This window comes from Choloepus didactylus, chromosome 1 (assembly GCF_015220235.1).
Source record: "Choloepus didactylus isolate mChoDid1 chromosome 1, mChoDid1.pri, whole genome shotgun sequence".
NCBI lineage: Eukaryota > Metazoa > Chordata > Mammalia > Pilosa > Megalonychidae > Choloepus > Choloepus didactylus.
In genome coordinates, this window is record NC_051307.1 from 211,629,791 (window position 1) to 211,652,881 (window position 23,091).

The 23,091-nt window shown below is 48.0% G+C and overlaps 1 protein-coding gene across 3 annotated transcripts in view; it reads left to right on the forward strand.

Moving 5' to 3' along the window:
* The first annotated feature begins 3,797 nt into the window (after nt 1-3,797).
* FLNB (filamin B) overlaps nt 3,798-23,091 on the forward strand; it is a 136,929-nt gene continuing 117,635 nt past the window's right edge. For all 3 annotated transcript variants that reach the window (XM_037798961.1, XM_037798964.1, XM_037798973.1), the window contains exon 1: nt 3,798-4,089. In XM_037798961.1, coding sequence (XP_037654889.1) covers nt 3,798-4,089 — 292 coding nt within the window. The remainder of the gene's footprint in view (nt 4,090-23,091) is intronic.

The window sequence follows — 23,091 nt, forward strand, 5'->3', positions numbered from 1 at the left end:
TTGTCAGCAATAAAGCCGTCCACAAAGGGGAGATTCCGTTCCAGTTGGCGAGTGGCCTGGGTTTGCCAGGTGAGCGGTGGGTGGATGGCTGGACTTGATTAGATTTAGCAGGAAAGTGCTTTGTGGCATTTGTCTGTGGTTAAACAACAACAACAACCCAAAACAAACAAAAACAACCCCAACCAAACAACCAAAACAAATGCATACCTAGACCTTTCAAAGAAGCCAAGGCCAGACTGGGTGGAAGAAGAGGGCCCAGTCATTTGCAAATTAATTTTTTGTGATTCTAGCAAGACTGGGGTGGGTGTGAGGCTTGCTCTGGCTGTCGGTTCCACCTCAGGCTGGGAGAGCCCAGTGGGAGGAAGTCAAGCCCCTTCGCAGGCGCACTCTGCCCACCGCTGCCTGCCGAGTGAACGAGTGAATGACACACAGATGTGGAGGGAATGGCAGCCTCGCCTGCGTTCCTTTGCAATCACCAGGGAAGCTGTGCTTCCGGCGGTCGGGATCCCAAGCCGTGAGGGGCTGAAGAGTTGAATGATCCATAGCTGGACTCGGGAGACCAGGCCTCAAATTCAGACTCTTGATACCTATGGGCCCCTGAGCAAGTGACTTGATTTTTTGCAGCTTCAGTTTCCCCATCTGTAACACGAGGTGAGAGTAACAGTACCACGTTCACAGTGCTCTTGAGATGATCAACAAAGATGGCCCATGTCTTAGCTCAGTACCCGGCACTCGAAAGCGACCACTTTACACAGTTGCTGTGAGGATCAAAGGAGAGAATGTAGAAAAAAATCACTTGGCTCCATTAAGTGAGTCCACTGGAGGGCGGCTTTCATGAACACTGCTCTGCCCAATCTGGACCCTACCTGAGGGTGGGGGGGAAGGTGGGTGCCTCCTCCCAGGAGCGGGCCCATTGGCAGCCTGCTCCTCATCTCAGGGCAGGGCTGGCTGGGGGGGGCCTCTCGGGCCTTCAAAATGCCAGGGCCTCTGCCACCCCACGCAGGGAAGGCCTGCTCTCCCGTCACCCCTCCTCCCCCTTCTTGCCAGAGTGGGCTTCCTCTCGGCACCCCACCAGGTGGTCCCAGAACCTTGGCAGCTGGGGACTGGGGGTGGGGTGGGTGGGTCCTCCAACCTCTCCAGGGAGTTGCTGAGAGAACCGGCTACTCTTCCTCTAGGAGGTAGAGGCAAAGCAAATATTCTCATTATTTTGCTTTTTCTTTCTGGCAGGGTGTGGACATTGGTGTAAAATTACAACAGAGAAGGCCCCTGCCCTGGTGGGGGAGGTGGGTGTGCAACTGGGGAGCACACAGATTCCCTTCGAACGCCTAGTTGTCCATCCCTGTTCTCTATTGGAAGCGGGCTTATAAGTCTGGAACATTTAGACTGCGCTCTTTGGATGTTCACTCACAAAGGTATAATCACAATAATAATAACAGCAGCTCCCTCAGCAGATACTTGTATGCTAAATGCTGTACACGTAGTTTCTCATTTATCAAAAACTCCTAGGAGTAAATATCACTGGATATTTACATACAGGACTTTCTTACATATTTGAGTCAAGATCTGGGGAAAATAAAAATATCTTATAAGAAAGGGGAACCTTAGCACATTAGCAGCCAGAGACTGGGATGAGTTGATCACATCAGCTCCAGTCTCACCTAGCAGGGAAGAGGTCCCAGAGGGAGTGAGGCCCTGGCCGATAAGTTTTGATGGACGTATTTGGGTGGAGGAAAGCATGAGGAACTGGGAGCCTTGGACAAGAAGGAGGCAAAGGTTAGCAACCCTGCCTCTTATGACTCCACTGCTCAGCTGTACTATCTTGTGGACAAAGGCAAACACAAGGCTGGGGTGAACGGCAGCACGAGGGTCCTCAGGCAGAGTACAGCCTTTGGAATTAGACTCAGGTTCAAGTCCCACTTTGTCTAGCCCTTACCAGCCACCTCCAGTAAATCTCTTCACCTAATCACTAAAGAGGGCAATGAACATTCTAATGTTTATTGAACCCCTGCTATGGCCAGGACCCGGTAATACACTCTTTCCCTCAGGCTCTTGTGAGCATTGCTAGTGAGGGAGGCAATCGGTCTGAACACAGCACTTTGGTTTTGTAGATGATCTGTTAGAGAATACTGCCCAAATCTGCTGTCCTTTCCTGGGCACCCCCCAGGGAAGGAAGCCCTTGACCTCCATCCTGCCCAACCCCTCTTCCTCCAGGGAGCCTGCCTGAACTAACCCTCTCCCCCTAGCCTGGCCCCGGGGCACACTGTGCCTCTCTCCTCCCCTCCCACATTAAGCAGAATCTTGCAAGTTTTACAGGCCTGGTTGTTAGTTCTGACTGTGCTGTGCAGCTGTGTCATTTAGCTACTCAGTTTATTCTTGTTAGATGGAGCCAATAGCAGGGAAATTGCGTAGCACAGCACTTGGAGCAGGTGCAGAGCAGATGCTCAACAAATGCTAGCTGTGGCTCTTGTGGTTATTCAGGCTCCAGAAAGCAGAGGCCTGAATGAGTACACAGTAGGTGCTCAATTTGTGGTTTGGGAGGCAGAATAATGACCCCCAAGGATGTCTGTGTCCTAATCCCCAGAACCCATGAATATGTTACCCCTGGCAAAGGGGAATTAAGATTGCAGACAGGATTGAGGCTGCTAATCAGCTGACTTTAAAATAGGGAGATTACCCTGGATTATGGATGAGGGGGGCAATGTGATCACAGGATCCTTAAAGGAAGATGACTATGGAGAACCAGAGAGATGGCAGGTTAGAACGACTCAGCCTGAGGTTGCTGGCTTTGAAAATGGAAGAAGGGGGGCCTTTGGCCAAAGAATGTGGGTGGCCTCTGGAAACTGGAAAAGACAAGGAAATCTAGAGCCTCCAGAAAGGAATGGGCACTGCCAATACCTTGATTTTAGCCCCAGTGAGACATATGTGGGACTTCTACCTAATTCATGCTTTTTTCAGCCACCAAATTTCTGGTAATTTGTTACAGCAGAAATTGTCAACTAATACTTGTCAACCATTATTACCAATTTCTACAACTACTACTGAGCTGTTTATGACTGATTTGTATTTTTCTCTTCTACTAGGTTATGAAGTTCTTGAGGTTAGGGAGTAAGTCTGTCTTATTTCCTACCGGTTCCCAGACACTAAGGGGGCTGGCACACAGTAGGCACTCAATAAATGCTAGCTATTGATAATGTTATAATTTAGTTATAATTAATATGAATAAAATATCTGTTTCCTTCACGGTATCCCTCCAGTGCCTGACACAGTGCCTGACACGGCAGAAGCTCAATAAAAACCCTTATTGAACCTACAGCTGGTGATGAATCCCGCCCCACGGACCCCTTCTCCATGACCCACGCCGCTGTTTCCACCCATTCTATCCAGCCCCCTGCCTCCGCACGCCCTCTCACTCCGGACCGGGTGCCCTTCTCCGAAGGGAGCCTGAAGACCCCAGCCCGGCTTCCTCCTTGCCAGGGCCGTGAGCTCGGAACGCGGGGTCTTGGTATCACTCAGACCACACGAGGCGCAGTGACGGCTCCGGGCAGCAGGGGGCGAGCGCGGCCCGGGAACTCCTGCCGGAGGGCCGGGATGGGGCGGGGCTTCGGAGGCGGGGCGGCTCACCGCGCAGGCGCGGGGCCAGCCGCCTCGCGCGGTCAGGGGCTGGCGGCCGCAGAGCAGTCCTGGCCGCAGCTCCAGCAGCAGCGAGTTCGAACCCCACTCCCGCTCCGGCTTCGGCTCGTGCTTCCTCGGCTCCTGGGCCTTCCAACCCTAGTCCCGTGCGCTCCCCAGCCGCCAGAATGCCGGTAACAGAGAAGGATCTGGCGGAGGACGCGCCGTGGAAGAAGATCCAGCAGAACACGTTCACGCGCTGGTGCAATGAGCACCTCAAGTGCGTGAACAAACGCATCGGGAACCTGCAGACGGACCTGAGCGACGGGCTGCGGCTCATCGCCCTGCTGGAGGTACTCAGCCAGAAGCGCATGTACCGCAAATACCACCAGCGGCCCACTTTCCGCCAAATGCAGCTCGAGAACGTTTCCGTGGCGCTCGAGTTCCTGGACCTTGAGAACATCAAGCTCGTGTCCATCGGTGAGTGTTCGGGCCGGGCCCAGTCGCCAGCCCCGTGTACCATCCGTCCCCCGTGCGTGCGCCCCGGCGGGAGGCGGGGGCTCCCTGAAGTAGCCCCCGCCACGCCCAGAAGCCGTGGGCTGGATGGAGGCGTGGAGGCGAAAGGGAGTCGTCCCCGAGAGGGTGGGGAGGTAGGGGACCTGGGCCTCTTCTCGGTGCCGTCCCCAGGGCTGGGACCTCGTGTGACCGCTCCCCGCCTTGCGCTCGGCCGTGCGCCCGGGGCTGGCTGTGGGTTGAGAACTTGGGTTGGGGCTGCAGGAGGAGAGGTGGGGATGTGGCATTTATCTTCTTTTGGGGTGTCCCTGTGGGAACTGGGAGACTGAAAACCTCTTGTCTACCATCCCCGGGGGCGGGGCCCTAATCCGATACTCGGGAGAGTTCTCGCCCCGCTGCGCCCAGGCGGGAGCGCGCGGCGGCGGCGGCGAAATGGGCGTTGGCCCGGAGGTCGGGCGGGCTGACTTGGGGAGAGACTGTTCTCTGCCCCTGGGGCGTCCCTGCCCAGGTGGAGAGCGGGACCCGGTACCCTCCCCCGCAGTCGCCGGAATGGGTGTGGGCCGCGCGGTTGGAAGGGGCCCCGCGGGGGTGTGTCCTTTCTCGCTCCCTCTTCTCTGGCTCCGCGCGGCAGAGTGAGTCTGCTCTCCGCCGCTGAGGTTATAATTTAGAGATGGTGGTAATAGTAACTGCAGCCGTGTACAGAGCCCAAACTAGTGCCCGTTCTGTGCCCGGGGAGCCTGGTAGTCGTTAGACCCGATTTACAGATAAGGGGATCCAAAGGGTTAATTCACTTGCTCAGGTCATCCAAGTAGCCAGGGTGCAGCTGAGAATTGAAGGAAGTAGGTGACAATTAGAAAGAGGCTTTTGCTTTCCTCTCGCTGCCTTCAGCGCACCAGGGTCTTCCTGAGAGGAGGGAGGGGTTGGTGTCTGGGTTCCTCTCCCAACTGGGCTGGAGAGGAGTAATGGGGGTGAGCTCTCCCCATGATCTGGTGAAGTTGAGGGCTTACAGGAGGGCCACAGGCTGCTGAGGATGTGGGCTTTGATGGCAGGGGAAAGGGGTGTGGGGTATGTGTATGTGTGCAGAGAATGTGTGTGTACACAGAGCATGTGTGTATGTGTGCAGAGTGTGTGTGTGTACACAGAGCATGTGTGTATGTGTGCAGAGTGTGTGTGTGCATGTACACTGTACTGGGCGATTTCTGCCAGGTGAGTGCCTTGCCAGGAAGGGCTGGCCCAGGCTTGGGTCTGGGGTCTCTTCCTGAGGAAACCAGGCCATAGTGAACCCAGTAACAGAAAGAAAGGGAGGTGGGTGTGGCTGCTGGGACTTTCTGCAGTAGAAAAAGAGGTTGCCTTTAGGCTGAGCCTCCTCTGAGCCTTGCCCTTGCCTTCCCCCACACCTGTTCTGGCAGGTAGGACTGCTTCCTGGGCCTCGGTGGCTACTACCGGCCCAACTGGTCTCCCAGCAGCCTCTTCCTTCAACGGTAGCTTCTCTGCAGAGGGAAGCCATGTGGGGTGCTGTGGTCTTCTTTTTTGGGGGGCCCATCTCCTGCGCTGGAGAGGGAGAACCTTAGAATTCTCCTGGAATTCTTCCTTTTCAGGAGGATTCCCCCTGAGAGATCCCAAGGTCTGGTAGAGCTCATTCCTCTTTGTTTAAAAAAATGTGTATTTATTTAATTAACTGAACAAAGAAACTTCAAGTTAAACCAGAAGTATCCAACATGACATGAAATCTCTTAAATAAGGAAAACTAAAACCATAGCACCAGAAAGTCCTGGTCCTCTAATTCACCAGCAAGTTTACAGACACAGCTTCATGTTGGTGCCCCAGGCTTGTGGGCCTCATTCCAGATTTTGTCTGGTCCCTTACATTTTCTGTTTGGTCTTCATGATTTTCATTCCTGAACCCACCCAGGCCACAGCATATCCCATTGTCCTGACATTCCAGGGGCAGCCTGCCCTTCCTCCGCGATGGGCCTGTGGGCTGTTGGCAGCTTCTTGCTGTGGACCTCTTCCCACCACAAGTTACATAGTTTTGTTTATTTTTTCCCTATTTAATAACTTCTTGGACCATATTCACCAAAGTGGCATTCCTGGGTTAAAGGGTGTGACCACATTTATGATTCTTGTCATTGGCTGCCCAGTTGCTCTCCAGAAAGATTTCACAGCAAACAGGTTTTCCAGCCTCTGGAGACTAAGGGACACTTGCCAAGTGCCAGCACTCCTGTGGGGGTAATGCCTGAGGCCTCTGACCTCTGCCCCGGTCCCTTAAAGTCACATCCAACTTGGACTTCACGCATTTATGGCTCAGGTTACATTATGCTGTGCTGACCAGGGGGATAACGCCAGTTTTGGTGCACCTGGTAGTTGCACCTGGGCACTGTGCCAGGTGTGCTTCATTGATCACCCTGTTGAATACTCAAGGTGATCACTGTTAGCAGTTATGTCCTTCCTGAGTCTCGGTTTCCTTATCTATTAAATGATCTGCTTCAGCAAGTCTCTGGGAGGGTCGAAGGACTTAGCCCAGTCCCTTGGGACATGGAAAGTGCTTAGAAAATGGTTGCTATTATTGTATATTGTTGGGAGTTATCCAAAGTATACAAAAACTCTGTATTAGTTCGGTGATACCATCCCTGTTTACAGAGTAAAATTTTACCCATTAAGGAAACACCAACAAAGACAGACTAGCCATTATTATTATTACTATTATTTCCTATTTAAAGATGGGGAAACTGAGGTTCATAGGAGTGAAGTAACTTGCAGAAGTCACCCACTTTGTAAATGATGACTAGAAGCCAGGTCTGCCCAGCTGTTGAGCATTTGAGCTTGTGCCTTAGCTCATCTGCCTTACGGTGTCAGACAGATGAATAGAATACAGCCCTTCTCCCTCCCCTCAGGGCCCCGGTATCACTAGGTTTTTTCAAGTCTGGGTTGGGTATGGGTGGCCCAGCCTTGGACAAAGCAGGTATCTCAGGGCCTCTAGAAGTGACAGGATTAATGCTCTAGGTTGTGATCAGGTCCCATGAGTTGGAGGTCACGCCTGGAGGAGAATCTGCTGGGGGAATGACTCTGTCTTCATTGGTGTGTTTTGGGAAATTTCTTGCTCCCTAATGGGTAACATTTTACTCTGTTATCAGGGAAGTATCAGTTAACCGATACAGGGTTTTGTATACTTTGGATAACTCCTAACAACATGCATTGTGGGTATCCTTAAGATTATGTACAGGCACCCAGCTCTGAGGCATGAGATGGTCAAACAGCTGCCAGAGGTCTGTGGCTTTTCTGCCTAGAATTCACCAAAAGGCTACTCTGGCTGTTGACACACATTTGTGATTCATTGTAAGGTGGGCCCATCTTAGGCGCTCTCTCAAAGTTGAAGATTTTTCTTAAATTTCTTGTTGTCTCCTGGATAGTTCACAATGAGGCCTTAGCATATTTAATCCTAGTTGTCTGCCAGAAGCTGTTGGTTTTATTTACTTGTTTTTCCAAAAACCTTTCTGACACTGGGCAGCTCAGCCAGTTTGGAGAAAAAGGGGTCTCCTGGCACAAGAATAGCAATCAAGTCTGCCTAGAAAATTTGGGCAGTCTATTTTGGTTTAAAGAAAGGAATTCTTTCATTTTCAGAGCATGTGGTCTGACCTTAATGTTGACTTAAGTTGCTTGGGCCAGGGCAGTGGCTCACGGCAGGCAGGGTGCATGTTCCCGTGACATTGGGTCACCAGGCAGAGCTCCCAGAGTTGTGGGTCACTGCTTTGCTCTGCCCCTTTCCTTCCTCTCCCCTTGTCCCACCCGCACCAAAATAATGTACAAATAGCTCTGAGTTCTGCTCTTTCCTTAGCTGCCTAGCAAATGCCCACGTGTCTTTTGGGTAATGTAGTCCAGACCCAGAGAGCCTTTAAAAGGTAGCATAGTAGCATGCTTTGTAAGAATTTAACAAGTCCTGGGCCATTTGTAACAAGGTAGCACACAACTGTGAGAGGTGGTTTGTGGCATGGTTAAGAGCAAAGATTTTCTGCTCAAATCCCACTTGCCACTGACTAACTGCTGTGAAACTTGTGTGCCTCGGTTTCGTTATCACTAAAGTGGGGATAATAACTACCTCCTCAAAAGGTTGTTATGAAGATTAAACAAGTAAACGCTCTGTAAAGTGCTTGGAATAATGGCACATAGTGAATGCCATGTGAGTGTTTGTTAAATAATAGTCTCAAAGATCATGCTGGAGGGATTTGCACATGGAAAGGACATTTAAAAGCGGCGCCACTGTGGGGAGCCCAGCTGGTTGGCTAATGTAGCTTCAGCTTGCTATAATACGGTTATGGACTGCTTGGAGGGCGTTGCCTCCTTGGAAGGGGATGACCCCTGGTATGTTCGGGCTGCCTCCGGGGCCCATTCACATCAGCTTTGTTTCCGAGCTGGATGGAATCTTGGGGGCAGCTGGTCATTCCAACCGCCCACCCCCGTTTAGGAATCTCGGGGCCAAATCACTTCCATATGGTGGTCGGGCCTCTGCGGAGCTCCTCCAGCAACGGCCGCGCCAGCGTGCCAGTCAGCAGCCACCTGTGTTCCTGGAGCATCTGTGCTGAAGGAGGGGGCTGTGATTTGGAGCCAAACTGTGTCTCTGGAACACTCCCACCTGTGGGTCTTGGTTCTGCCAGCTGCTGGGTTGGTTGAGGATGGCTGCCTTGCCCCTTGGAGCGGCTGATGTTCAGGGCTTGCAGCCTTTAGGCCCTGCCTCGGATGACTCCATGGCCAGGGGTACCACGTTGTCCTGTTTTCCCTATAAATGGCCTCCTGGTCAGCACACGGTAGGCTACACTAGATACAGTCTAATGATTCAGAATGGGCCCTTGAAGCTAGGCTGCCTGGGCTCTAAATCCCACTCCGCCCCCTCATAGCTGTGCACTCTGGTCCATGTATTAATCTTTCTGAGCCTCAGTTTCCCTATCTGTAAAATGGAAGAAATGAATAGTTCCTATCTCAGAATTGCTGAGAACGTTACCTATAATTAGGTTAAGTTATAGTGCAATGCCCAGCATTACTGTTAATAATATTATTGTGCTTTTGAACCCAAGTCCAGGATTTTGTCTTGTGTTCCATCAGCCAGTCCAGATGTTTTTGGAGTCCTGTAGCTGTCATCTGGCATGTTAGCTGGTCCCTTCCTCCCTGCTTGGAACCTCTGATGAAGATGTCTTCCAAAATCCTTTCTTTCTTCCTTTCCTCATTCAGCAAATATGTGAAAGACCAACTCTGAACCAGGCCCTGTGCTAGGTGCTGGGGCCGCAGGAATCACCACAGCTCAGCGGGGAGGAGAGACAGGTAACCAAGGAGTGTCATATAGAGCAGGGCTTCTCAGCATTAAGGCGCACACAGATTACCTGGGGACTCTGTTAAAAATGCAGGTTCTGATTCAGTAAGTCTGGGGGAGGGCTGAGAGTCTGCATTTCTGACTGGCTCCCATATGCTGCTGTCTGTGCACCACACTGATCTATCTAGATGGCAAGCCCTCTGAAGGGGAGGAACACCTACCCCCAGGCTGGGGTGGGTAGTCTGGAAGGCTCCCTGGAGGAAGGGACCTTTAAGCTGAGACCTAAAGCTTGACTGAAAACTAACCAGGTGAACAATTAGCCAGGTGAGCACAGGAGCAGAAGAGCGTGTCAAGCAGAGGACCTGGAGGTGTGTGTGAGCCAGCAAGGATGCTCTTGGGCCTCTTCAGTGTGGCCACAGTCATGCCAGAGTCAGGCTTTGGCTCATAAAGGTCTCCTGAAGCTGAAGGCTGCCAGTCGGGTGTTCTCCTTGAATGAGCTTTGGGTAGGGTGGGTGCACCTGGCTGAATGAGACCTCCTGATTGTTTTGCGCCAGTCATTCCTATCAATAAGAATTTTTTAATATGCCTTTCCTCCCTATATGCATATTTATTTATAAGCTATGTACACATACCATTGTCAATCTGTATATATTAAATATTAGTAAAGTTTAATTTCTTTTTAGATAACAAAGCCAAATACAAAATCTGGTTTTTCCTGCACTCTAATGGATTATTTTGTGTGCCTTTGGTATGCACATACTCCATTTGGAGGCTCCTGACTGCCTCTGTTTCCCCATGCAGTGTTTCCTCTTTTCTATATTGTTGTTATTCTACATTCAGTTTTCATCTTTGATTATCCCGTTAAGGAGCTGGATCTGCAATTATAATCCCTTCCCCCAGCAAGTTTAACTAAATGAATAAGTCAAATGGAATGAGCTATCTCCTGCTCTTATAAATGATTAAAATTGCCTTTCATGACACTCTCCTGGAAGCCATCTTACATTACTGTTGTACATCCAGTTATTCATTAGACATGCCCAATAATGGCCAGATTGACTCAGGTTATTGTATAATAAATGACTTTACTTTCTTCCACAGAAGCTTGGAAGGTGGTCTTGTATTTTTAAGATGTTGTGTCCTGGGGAGAGAGCTTCTTGGGGAAGATGATTAGAAAACCAAATGGTTGCCTTCATGTGTAAAGTGATGAAACAGTAGGTGAGAGTTGGAATACATGGTGTAACAGATGGAACTACTGGGTGCCCACTCAGAATCAAAGTATCATGTTTTTGTTTTTGCCAAGAAAAATACTGAGCTATATGAAGTTTCTGCTTTTTTCCTAAAGAGTCTTACAGCAGTTGCCTTATATGTGTTCATTTAATAAATTGTAGATGGTTGTCATAACTCTGTTGCAAACTGTTCATTATAAAAGCAATTTAATGGGATTTTATTTACACCCATTGTTTACTTAAAACATTTGCCAAGGAACATTTTCCTTTTCTGATCCCTTTTGACCTGTCCGCCTGCAGTAGCATGTCCTGGCCAAGGCTTTCTTGTATGATAAGCAAAGAAGCAGTTTGGTTTTTCACAGTCAAGACTGGCTGTAACACTGAGCTATTTTGACAGATCACCTGACTTCCTCTCTTTCCCCATCATCAAAACCTGGCTTCCCTAAGCAGTGCAGGTAGAAAACTTTGTAAACAGGATGTTTGTCCTCGTTGCAGATTCCTTGGCTAGTCTCGGTATCAAGAACGTGTACCACTGAAGGTCCTGACGTGCACCCACTTTTGATGTGTGTATGGCCATGTACCTCCTCTGATAAAATATCTACTGTTTTTGCATGCCAACTGTGAGCTAAGAGATGCCTTGCCTTTATTGCTGCTAATCCTCATTACGACCCTGCACAGTGGGAAGCTTTATTTTTGTTTCCATTTTACGGATTGGAAAACTGAGGCTCAAATCTGCCTACTGCAAAAGGCCAGGCATGATATCTGCATGGAGCTGTAAAGTGTAAAGTGATGAAACAGTAGATGAGAGTCGGAATACATGCTGTAATGGATGGAACTACTGGGTGCCCACTGAGAATCAAAGTATCATGTTTTTGTTTTTCATGCAAAGTTGGTTTCCATGCTTGTAAAATAAAATAGATACTTTGTAATGAGAGCGTGTGGGATAAAGTGTGTTCTGCTTTAGGTCTTTTTTTTTTTTTTTTTTTAATTGTCATTGTGGTAATGTATATACAACATAACATTTCCTACTTTAACCACTTTCAACTATACATTCCAATGGCATCAGTTGCATCCACAATGTTGTGTTACCATCACCACCTTCCATTACCAAAACTTTTCCATCACCCCAAACAAAAAACTCTGTACCCATTAAACATTAACTCCCTACTGCTTTAGTTTTGTTTTTGTTTTGCTTGTAACTTTACTCATTTGAGCTTAATTAATATGAAATTGAAATTTTGTTGTACAAAATAAAACTTTTTTTGGCCCATTTGCCTTCCTTACCTTTTCCAGCATCATGGAGCTTTAACTGGGGCCTTCTCTCTGGTTCTGGAGACATTTCTCTAGTTCTTTCCCCTCCTTAGTTTGGTTCCCAGAGGCAGTGGTGTCACTGCAGGTCTGGATGGTGGGGACCAGCTAAAGGTTGTGGGGGGAGCTGGGCAGGGCTTTCTTTGTGAGATCCAGAGCCAGGGAAGAAGATGCCCCTGGAATTCCCCTGGACTGTATTCCCCGGGGCTCACAGCATCCATCGCAGGCAGGCAGGCAGGCAGGCAGGCGTGTGTGTGTGTGTGTGTGTGTGTGTGTGTGCGTGCGTGCGCGTGTGCGTGTGCGTGCGTGCGTGTGTGCGCGCGCGCGCGTGCGCGCAGGTGAGGGGCGAGGTGGCCCTTGGTGACAGCAGCCGCGGGCACAGCTGTACTCAGTCAGAAATTTAAACATTGGCTGGCAGGAGCATTGTGTTCGCTGGTGAGCCAAGCAAATGAAGCTTTTCTTCCTCTGCCTGCCACTGGCCTTTTATCAGTCTGGCAGCCCTGGCACGAGTGGGCACCCTGCTTCCAATCCAAGAAAGTGGCTTTCTGCTGATCTGCAAGGAACCTGGTGAGCAGGCCTTTTGCTGTTCTGTGCGGTGCAAAGCAAAGCTGTGTGCACCAGAGCTGAACTTGGGCCCCCCCCCTGAGGGATTCTCCCTGCTGCTCCTGAGAGAGAAAGCTGGTCTGTCTGGCTGAGTCAGTGCTCAGCCTCCCAGAAATTGCAGGGCTGTCCTGTTGAAAGGTCTGGGTGTTAACACAACACTCCTGTTCTCCCGCTCTGTAGGCCCTTTATGCTGGCGTGAATTCCTTTTCTCATGGAGATCTGAAAGCTCTTTTGACTAAATGGGTCACCTTTCTGAGTATTTTCATAAGGCTGGTTAGCTTTTTGCCATGCCAGACAACTTTTCTGGAATTTCCTTTCAGATATAAAAGGAACCAAAGAGGTTGGAATTATCTGGAGCACAGGGTGGAATTTTGGCTTTCGAGCTATAGGGAAATGGGTGGGGATTTGTGGCTGGGACTAAGTAAATTTGCTTTGGCCCATAAATTTAGATTTTAAGATTAAAAGAAGGCAAGCAGCAGTCAGCTTTCCTTTGCAAGCAGGAATGGTGTTCCTTGCAGTCTTACGCCGCTTGTGACTGAGAGGCTCCCCTGGAGGCTGCTGAATGAAAGGACTCGGTGATCATGGTGGTACCTAGGATTCCTCACTATCCCTGCTCCTCCAGCAACAAAATAATCAAGTACTTACGCTGGTACTGCACTTCTCATGTGACTCACTGATTTCCTTGCACCTCCCAGAAGTGATTGATCGGATTCCAAGGAAACAGGAATGATTGGGCATTCCTCAGCCCATGGGGGAAGCACTGCTGGGCCTGGTGCTGCTTGCCCCAGAACAAAGGGCTTGTGCTCTTGGTGGGGTAAAGCAGGCCAGAGGCAGGGACCAGGCCCTGCACCCCAGGAGACCTGAGCTGCTGAGGGCTTTGGGAGGAGACCCTGTGAGGCTTTTGTGGCTTGGAGGGTCTGTCGATTGAACTGAAGCTCTGGGTTCTGTTTACAAGATTCCTTATCAGAAGAGGCAGAGGTGCTGGAAGATGGGGGATGTGCAGCAGATGTGCAGTGGGTGGGAAGAAGGCCCCTCAGGGAAGTTTCCAGACCTTGGGGGGCAGAATGCAAAAAGTGTCCTGAGTGGAGGAGCCTTGGATCTTGGCTCGAAAGCACCTGGACAGTAGCTTGTCACATTCCTTATCTCTGCCTAAGGAGGTGAGCTGGCACTGGGGAATGCCCTTCCTGTCGGAGTCTGTTACAGGAGTGGCCCAGGTGGTGCCTTATGCTTCCTGTAGGCATGCTTCTCTTCCTGTAATTGCCTCTCTGCTTCCTTTTCCTTGGTTATCTTGTTTGACATCCGTGGGGAGTCATACCTGATATTGGAGGCCACGAGGACCTTCCCCGGGCCCCAAAGCCCCTGCCCCTCATCCCATTTTATAGCTCACTGAGCTGTATTGATCTCCTAACTCACCAGGGGCAGGGTCTATGTCTGTTGTTCACCCTTGTGACTCTGAGCTTGTCATTTAGTAGGAATTGAATAAATAATTTATTGAATAACTAAACAGTCTCGAGCATGGATGCATTGAATAATAAGTGTGGTACATTGACTTGTTTGCAGTGTGTTTGCTTTCAGAAAATGCAAGATGATGGTTCTTTGCAGCCTGTAGTGAAATGGGAATCATGGGTAGTGGACAGCAGGGTCTGGGGTCCCAGTAGAATACCTCATGTTTGTAACTGGGATGCTGAACGTAAAGAACTTGCTGCTTCATATTCATTCTCTGAACATCTGTGTTTTGCTTCAGCTGTTAGAGAACAAGGCCTTTTCCAAGTTGCCATGCGACGCTCAGAAAGGGAATATAGTAGGAAGTCATTGACAGTTACAATAGTCATAGTAATAGTCTCAGTAATAATAATGAGTGTTTATATTGAGCACCTGCTAAGTACCAGGAATTGTGGTAAATGCTTTTCAATAGTGAGTATATGATAGACTATGACTCAAACCTTTGTCTGAGCTTTTAATCCACCTGTCACTCAGCATGTCTTTGAAATTCACTTCTAATGAGTTTTTTTGGGACTTAAAAAAACTGCACTTGTAGCTCTTGCTCTTTGCAAGGAAGGCAAGAACACAGAAACTATAAAGAAAAAAACATATCACCTATGAAGAGTCATGAATCTTTTTCACTTTTAGGGAGTTTTACTTACAGCCACCTTTGGATTGGATTGGAGAAGAGGGAGATACATTTTTTTCAGGAAAAAAGAATGTTGACTGGAAATGTGTTTTTGAAATCATCTTGGTGATACATACTGATGGTTGTAACGAGATTCACCTTTGAGCTTTTGGCCAGCATTAAAATTGGAGATTATCATTATGGTTAATCATTATTAGTCTCCTTGGTCCAGAAACATATTTTGATCAACTACAGAATGGGGATGTTCCAGCCACTTTCTACCTCTCAAAGTTTGATAGACGACCTTTCATTGGGACTGCCAGGGCCTCTTAATAATAGTTATTGCATTTGGTAACTGTAGTGACCTTATCTGCTGGTCAGCCCAGCACAGAGTTTATTTAATTTTTACTTGCTCAGCTCCACTAGCAGTTTAAATATGTCTAAAATGTGCCCCTAACAGAATGTAGACGGGCAGCTTGGCTCACCCTTGCCTCCTACTTGGGAGCTTTTTGAAGGCAGAAGTCTTCATGCTGTTGGTGTTTCTGAGACCATTTCCCCAATGGTTCTCAGGACAGCAGGCCCATCCTGTCTCCGCCTTGTTGGAGCAAAGGGCATGGTGTGGAAACGGGAGCAAGGTTGAGCCACTTCCTGAGGGAACTTAAGAGTGTGAGTCAGATACACCCTGCCACTTACTAACTGGGAGACTTGGGCAATTTGCTTGGCTGCTCTGAGGGTCAGTGTCCTGAGGCTGTAACGGCACTCCCCTCCTAGTGATGCCGTAGTGGTAAGCACTTGGCCCAGTCCTTGGTGGGACTTGGCCCATGGGTGGCCGTCATTGCCCTTCATTTCTCCCTTGCCCGATCTCTGCCCCGTGGCCCCCTCAGACTGAAGGAGGATGTTACTTAATTATCTGGGAAGGGAAGAGGAGGTTGGAAATACACTCAGAAGTTGATCAAAGATGGCTTGTACTCAATGGGCTGTTTTTGGGAGAAGTGACCTGCATTTTTTGAGTGACTGTTGGTAAGAACCATAGGCCAGTGGCATTTCTTGGCTGGCCAAGCTTCCTTTTAAGAATAGAAAACTGGCATCAACTATTCTTGAATCTTCCCTCACTTTCCCTCTTGTCCTGTTTGGCTAATGGATATAGTTTTTAAATTAGATCCTGTGCTCCTCCTTTCTTTAATCCTTCCTTTTTGTCTCTTGGAATGTCCTTCCCTCCCGTTTCTTTCCTGGTTTTGCCTGTTGCAGATCACTCTCTGGAATGATGCTCTCGTTCAAGGCAGCTGTAACGTCCTGGTCATGAATGGACCCAATCGTTGGTCTCAGGCTTAGTTCTGCCCCTTATAGCCAGACGGCCACAGCAAGCTGCTTCAGCTCCAGGAGCCTGCCTTCCATATGCAAAACGGTAATAATAAAATGCTCTGCCTTACAGAGTTCTGAAGTGTAAAGGAGAGAATACATCTAAAGCCCTTAGCACTGTGCCTGGAATATAATACGTGCTCAATAAATGACATCTGCTGCTGTTGTGTTGTTGTAATCAGCATTATTAGCAGCAGGCCCCACATCTCCCATTTACCCTTAGCAAAGTCCTCTGTGCCAATATCATCGGGTGGCTCCTGCTTCTTTTTTTTTTTAATTCAGTTCTATTTGAGATGCATTCACACACCATACAGTCATCCATGGTGTACAATCAGCTGTTCACAGCACCATCCTATAGGTGTGCATTTGTCACCCCAATCCACCCCTGAACATTTTCCCCACACCAGAAAGAACCAGAATAAGAATGAAAAATAAAAATAAAAAAAGAACACCCAAATCACCCCCCTATCCCACCCTATCCTCCATCCAGGTTTTGTCCCCATTTCTCCACCCATCCACCCACACACTGGGCAAAGGGAGTGTGAGCCACATGGTCTTCACAATCACACTGTCACCCTTGCAAGCCACATTGCCACACAATTGTTTAAAAGAGTCAAGGCTACCGGGCTGCAGCTTGGTAGCCCCAGGTACTTACTTCTAGCCATTCCAATATATCAAACCCTAAAAAATGTTATCTATACAGTGCACAAGAATATCCACCAGAGTGACCTCTTGACTCCACCCAAAATCTCTCAGCCACTGAAACCTTATTTCTCTTCATTTCACATCCCCCTTTCGGTCAAGAAGACACTCTCAATCCCACGATGCCAGGTCCAGAACATCCCCGGGAGTCATATCCTGCATTGCCAGGGAGATTCACACCCCTGGGAGTCAGGTCCCATGTAGAGGGGAGGGCAGTGCGATCACTGGCCAAGGTGGCTTAGTTAGAGAGAGAGGCCCGCATCTGAGCAACAAAGAGCAGTCAGGGGGAGACTCTTACGCACAATTATAAGCAGATTTAGCCTCTCCTTGCAGCAACAAGCTTCATAGGGGCAAGTCCCAAGACAGAGGGCTCAGTGGCTCCTGCTTTTCCTTCTCAGGGCTCAGTGGAGGACAATGAAGAGGGTGGAGCTGGAGAGACACAGGTGGTTCCAGTCAGTCTGTGCTAGGAGTGCGGCGGTGCTGCCTTATACACGTTCATCCTGGAGCAGAGGGGGCTGACTCATCCCTGCCTTGGCCCTGGGCCCCACTTCCCCTCCCTTCTGGTCCTGGCCCTTTGACTTCAGGGATCTTTGTGGGGATACTGGCCCCACCTGTTAGGACTTTCGCTGCCACCCTGGGTGTGGCCTTAAGCCCAGTATTGTCCGCCCTCCTGTCACGGAGTTGGTGACAATATTTTTACAGTTGTGCTTGGAAAGCAGACCCTGGGGTAATGCCCTGTACAGACAATGTCAAGTTGCTGGGCTGGGGTGGCCGCGGCGGGAGGCTGGCAGTGGTGAAGTCGATGGCTCCTGAGATGAGAAGAGGTCTGGGAGGTTGGGGGTCACCATTCTCATTTCTTTTCGGGGGTCGTGCTGGTCTTTGCCCTGCCAGCTCAAGGGATCTGGGTCTTGCATCAACCACCTGCCTGCAGTTTCTGAGGTTGGGCCGGTTTTCTAAAACCGCTGCATTTTAGGAGAGTGTCATTTTAAGGTCTTCTCTCCAGGGGCAGGGAACACCCAACACTTCTCCAAAAGATAGTATTTGTGGGGGGTTTACTTGAGTGAATGATTAAGCAGATCTTTATGATTTGTCAGCCAGGGTACTGTTAGCATGTGACAGGGCAAAAATGTAAACCTGTGCACAATGGCTTTTGTTTTTCCAGCTATTAAATTTGACCATCAGTTAGGCATTATCAATAAGATCAGCAGGTGTTAGCCTGTTCTCCTTGTGGAGGCCAGTTTCTGGTCCAGGGAAAGGGCCAGAGCAGGCTGGATTTGGCAAGATTGCAGGTCCCTGGCAGACTGCAGAGCCCAGACATTAGATCTCGGTCCAGGCCCTCCTCCTGGCTTCGCTAGGAATGGCCTGGAAGGCTCTCCCACCCCTCTGAGCCTCTTCCCCTTCCGCACATAAAAGAACTGGACTAGGTCTGTGTTTCCCAAACTTCAGTCCTTCGTTTGGGAACCACCAAACAAACGTATTTGAAAAGGAGACTTTGTGACGTATCATAATGGAACATCAGTATCACTGGGTAAATCAAAGGTAACCATAAATAAACCCAAAACAGAGTTATTGAATTCTACCTAGCCTTGTTGCCTGCTCGCAGCTTTGGGCTCGCTCTCTTTTGGTTCAAAGGGAAAAATTAGCAAGAGATAGAGAGGTATTCAAGGTAACCTAGAGCCACGCTGAGCCTTTCTCCTTGACCTACGCTGAAGGATTGAAAAATAATTGAAAAGAGATTTAACACTTTCTCTGTGATTCAAAGGGACTGGTAGAGCTTCACTAATAGCTCAGAGTAGTAATGTAATATTGTTCAACAAATACTGTGGACCTTCACCGTGTGCCAGGAGCTGTGTGAGCGGCTAGGGGTTTGGAGGGACTGGGTCTCGGTCACTGACCTCAGGGGGCTCCTAGCCTAATTGGGAGAGGCAGTCATAGGAAGAGATTGAATAGAAATAAAGAACTGCACAAGCTACAGGGGTCTAAAAAACCACAGAACCAAGTTCTGTCACTTATATTGAGGTCTGCAAATGAGATGGGTTTAGAAAATGATTTTTTAAAACTTGAGTTTCCTTGAAGTGAACAATAAACCTATTTCAGTCCAGAATGCTCCTTGGAATCCATGTCAGTTGTAAGTAGATAAGATAAAACAAAATGGCCTGACATACTCTTTGCAGCACTAATTTTTTTTTCCCTCAGATTAGCATGCCCTGTCATTTCTGCAAAGCAAGATATGCACTGGGATTGGACCTCTGATGAGCTCCATGTCCTTAGCCTCCAGGAATGAGTGGTATTCTTTGAGGCAGTGGGTATGGGGCTGAGACTGATTCTTCTGTGCACCTGCTCACCTAGGGTGTGGCTTGCTTCTCTTGTGTTGCTGGGAGAAAGGCGGTCATGGTTCAGAGAGAGGGCTTGGGAGTCAGACGGAGGCAGCCCTGGGGTTGGATCTGGGATTTACTGTGTGCCCTAGGATTGAGTACCATGATTTCTCTGGAGCCTTCCTGTTCTCTTCTGCAAATTGAGGATAATTACAGTTTCCTTCTCAAAGAGTGAGTGAGCAGATTAAATAAAGAAGTTTTGTAAAATACTTGGCACACGGAAGTGTTCAGGAAGTGCTAACAGGTGATCCCACACTTGGGACTGAAAGGGTCGGGTGTTTACTACTCTTTTCTGGTGATGAGTGAGATGAAGGGAAATGTCGGTTTTGGCCTTTGATTAGATCCTGCTGACTGGCATCAGGACATTGTGAAGGGATTTGGGGTTTGGGGTAAATGGGGCTGAGACCCCTAAGACATGGTACGGGTTGAATCAGGATGAAATGAACAGCAAGAAGAGACTTAAAGGGGAGAGGTAGGGTAATTACAGTTCTTTCAGCTGCAAGGATTGGGACTGAAAACTGGCACACATACAAGGAAATTAATTTGCTCTTGTCAGCAAGCCCAGACAGAGAATGGGTTGTGGGTTTCAGGGATTCAGCAGCTCACAGATGTCTTCAAGGACTGGGTTTTTGGGTCTCCTCGGTTGGTTTCATGAATCCTAAGGCTGGTTCCCCTGAGGTTTCCCATAACCGAGAGTTCCTACGAAGTTGAGAGACAGTTCCTGAGAGCTCCAAAAGGGCCAGGAAGAACCTTCCCAGAGGTCTGCAGCAAACCTCGTCTTCTGTCTCATTGGCCTCAGTTGGATCGCATAGCCATCGTTGAAGCAGTAGCTGCAATGGGGATGGATTGCCCTCGGACTAATCAGGCCTTCCCCGGGGCTGGGGGTAGGGGCACTTCCCTTGAGGTCCGTGGGTCATGTTGGGAGTGGCAGATCCAGGCCCTTCCCTGGACCTTGGAGGAGGGGAGGAGGGATCTGGGTGCTGGGTGAGTCTGTTCTGAGTAGTATCAGCAAAGGGGGAAGAGTGCTTGGGGACAGGGTGAGTGTGATGGGGAGGGGGTGCTCGTTCAGCAGGCTTCCTTCTCCATCTCTGTCTCCCCCAGCCCCTTTGTTACACACCCAGGGACCATGTGCACACCTTCTTCTGTTCCCTGGATTCCCCTGGGACTCTTACCTTGTTCTTTCCACAGAATCTCCTCCTCCATGCTGATTTCTTACAGGAACCCTACTGATGTCAATTGCGTATCATTTTTATAGCATTTATTATTTTTTCCTAGTTAGAAATACATATTTTTGCATAAAAATGGGAAATTAGTTGTAAAAGAGAAAAAAATTATCTGTACTCTCACTGCCCAAAGATAACAAAGGAATTATTAACATTTCCCTTCAGTTTTCTCTGACATTTGTATATAACACATTTCAGAAACAGCTTAGGAAACAGACAGTATATCGTTTTATAGACCATCATTTGCTGATAACTGTGTCATTAAATAGCATTAAAAACATGATTTTTTTTTTATGATACTCCATAATAAAGTGCCTGGCCTTTTAAAATAAATCATATCATTAAAAGTGGAGTTCAGAGCATTACAAATGAATAAATTAGAATTCTGCTTAGTTTGGGTTCTCCTGAAAGCAGATCCAGTGACAAGGATCTGCACCAAGTATAAATGTTTTTTTTGGAGAGGTGATCCCAGGTAGCAGGAGAGAGGGAGCGGAGAGTGAGACAGGGAAGGAGAAGAAACCAAGGCTGCTGCCGTGGGGGGCAGGCCCTCCGTTCTGCTGGGGCCCCCTGAGAAGTGAACAGGATGCCTTCAGAACTGTCCACCTGGACAGGGGGCTGGAGATCAGTAGCTTCTGTTTTGCAGGATGCAGGGTTACCGCAGAAGCATCCATTCTCTCCCGCTTCTAGACTTGGCTCTGTTGCTGCAAAGACCTGGGGCAGCAAGGGGAAAGGAAGGGCTTGTGCTTGAGTTGGGGAGATGATCTGAGCTCGCACAGAACTGCCTGTTCCAGTTGTGGCTGAAACCAGACATTGACCAACAAGTGTATTGCCATGGATCAATTTTACAAACATGTTGAGCAGTAGAAGCAAATTGCAGAAGGATGCATGTGGTATGGTACCGGTTCTAGAAAACTTGTTATATGTAATAAAATACAGATATGTTCAAGGGAATGATTATCACCAATCTCTGCATAGAGGTTGTTGGGGGGACAGGGATTTGGGGAGAGGGGTATGCTGGCACCAGGGGGTGTGCAGGGCCTTTTAATTTTAACTCTTTGCAACATTTATTTCTTCAGTTGTAGATGGTTACCTTGTATTATGTTTTCTTCCCTATTTTGTGTATCTGAGATATTTCCCTTATAAAAAGTATACTGTTTCAATGCTGGTCCAATGCATTACTGAGCTTGACAAGGGGAAGGGGAAAAAACTTTAGTTTTTGTTTGTGTGTTTTTAAAGACAAGCTTGTACCCAGCTTGTAAGAAAGAAAATAAATTATCCTCAGGATGGCAGGATGATAATAAGACACAAGATATTCATGCTTAGCAGGATTTTACCTCTCAAGGATGTGTTGAAACTCCTGAGCCAATAAGCTTAGAATGTAAGGCTCCTCTGGTTGTTTGTGAATGTGGCAGTACTGGGTTTTTCTCGAAGCCGGAGAGAGAGAGCTTCAAAAGATTGCCTCCAGGAACCTCCAGTCAATAGCTTTTTTTTTTTTCATTTTTATTGAGATTGTTCAGACACCATACAATTATCCAAAGATCCAAAGTGTACAATCACTTGCCCCTGGGTACCCTCATACAGCTGTGCATCCATCACCACACTTAATTTTTGTTCAATTTTTAGAAACTTTTCATTACTCTAGACAAGAAATAAAGTGAAAGATGAAAAAAGAAAAAAAGAAAAGGAAACTCTAAACCTCCCCTATCCCTAACCAACCCCCCTCAATTGTTGACTTCTAGTATTGATATAGTACGTTTGTTTCTGTTTATGAAAAAATGTTGAAATACTACTAACTGTAGTATATAGTTTGTAATAGGTATATAGTTCTTCCCTATATGCCCCTCTATTATTAACTTCTAATTGTATTGTCATATATTTGTTCTGGTTCATGAAGTGATTTCTAGTATTTGTACAGTTGATCATGGACATTGCCCACCATAGAATTCAATTTTATACATTTCCATCTTTTGACCTCCAACTTTCCTTCTCGTGACATATATGACTCTGAGCTTCCCCTTTCCACCTCATTCACACACCATTCGGCGCTGTTAGTATTCTCACATCTTGCTACCAACACCCCTGTTCATTTCCAAACATTTAAGTTCATCCTAATTGAACATTCTGCTCATACTAAGTAAGAGCATCTACATTTCTTCCATAAGGCAGGAGGGAGAGTCAAAGAAGGTAGAGAGGCAAAAGAAAGAGGAAACAAAAAAAAAATGACAGCTAGGAAGCAGCAAAAGGAAAAATAACCTTAAATCAAAGTAGAATAAAGAATCAGACAATACCACCAATGTCAAGTGTCTAACATGCCTCCCCTATCCCCCCCCCCATCTGCATTCACCTTGGTATATCACCTTTGTTACATTAAAGGAAGCATAATACAATGATTCTATTAGTTACAGTCTCTAGTTTATGCTGATTGCATCCCTCCCCCAATGCCTCCCCATTTTTAACACCTTGCAAGGTTGACATTTGCTTGTTCTCCGTCGTAAAAGAACATATTTGTACATTTTATCACAATTGTTGAATACTCTAGATTTCACCAAGTTACACAGTCCCAGTCATTATCTTTCCTCCTTTCTTGTGGTGTCTCACATGCTCCCCATCTTCCTCTCTCAACCGTATTCATAGTTACCTTTGTTCAGTGTACTTCCATTGTTGTGCTACCATCTCCCAAAATTGTGTTCCAAACCACACACTCTTGTCTTCTATCACTCTATAGTTCTCCCTTTAGTATTTCCTGTAGGGCAGGTGTCTTG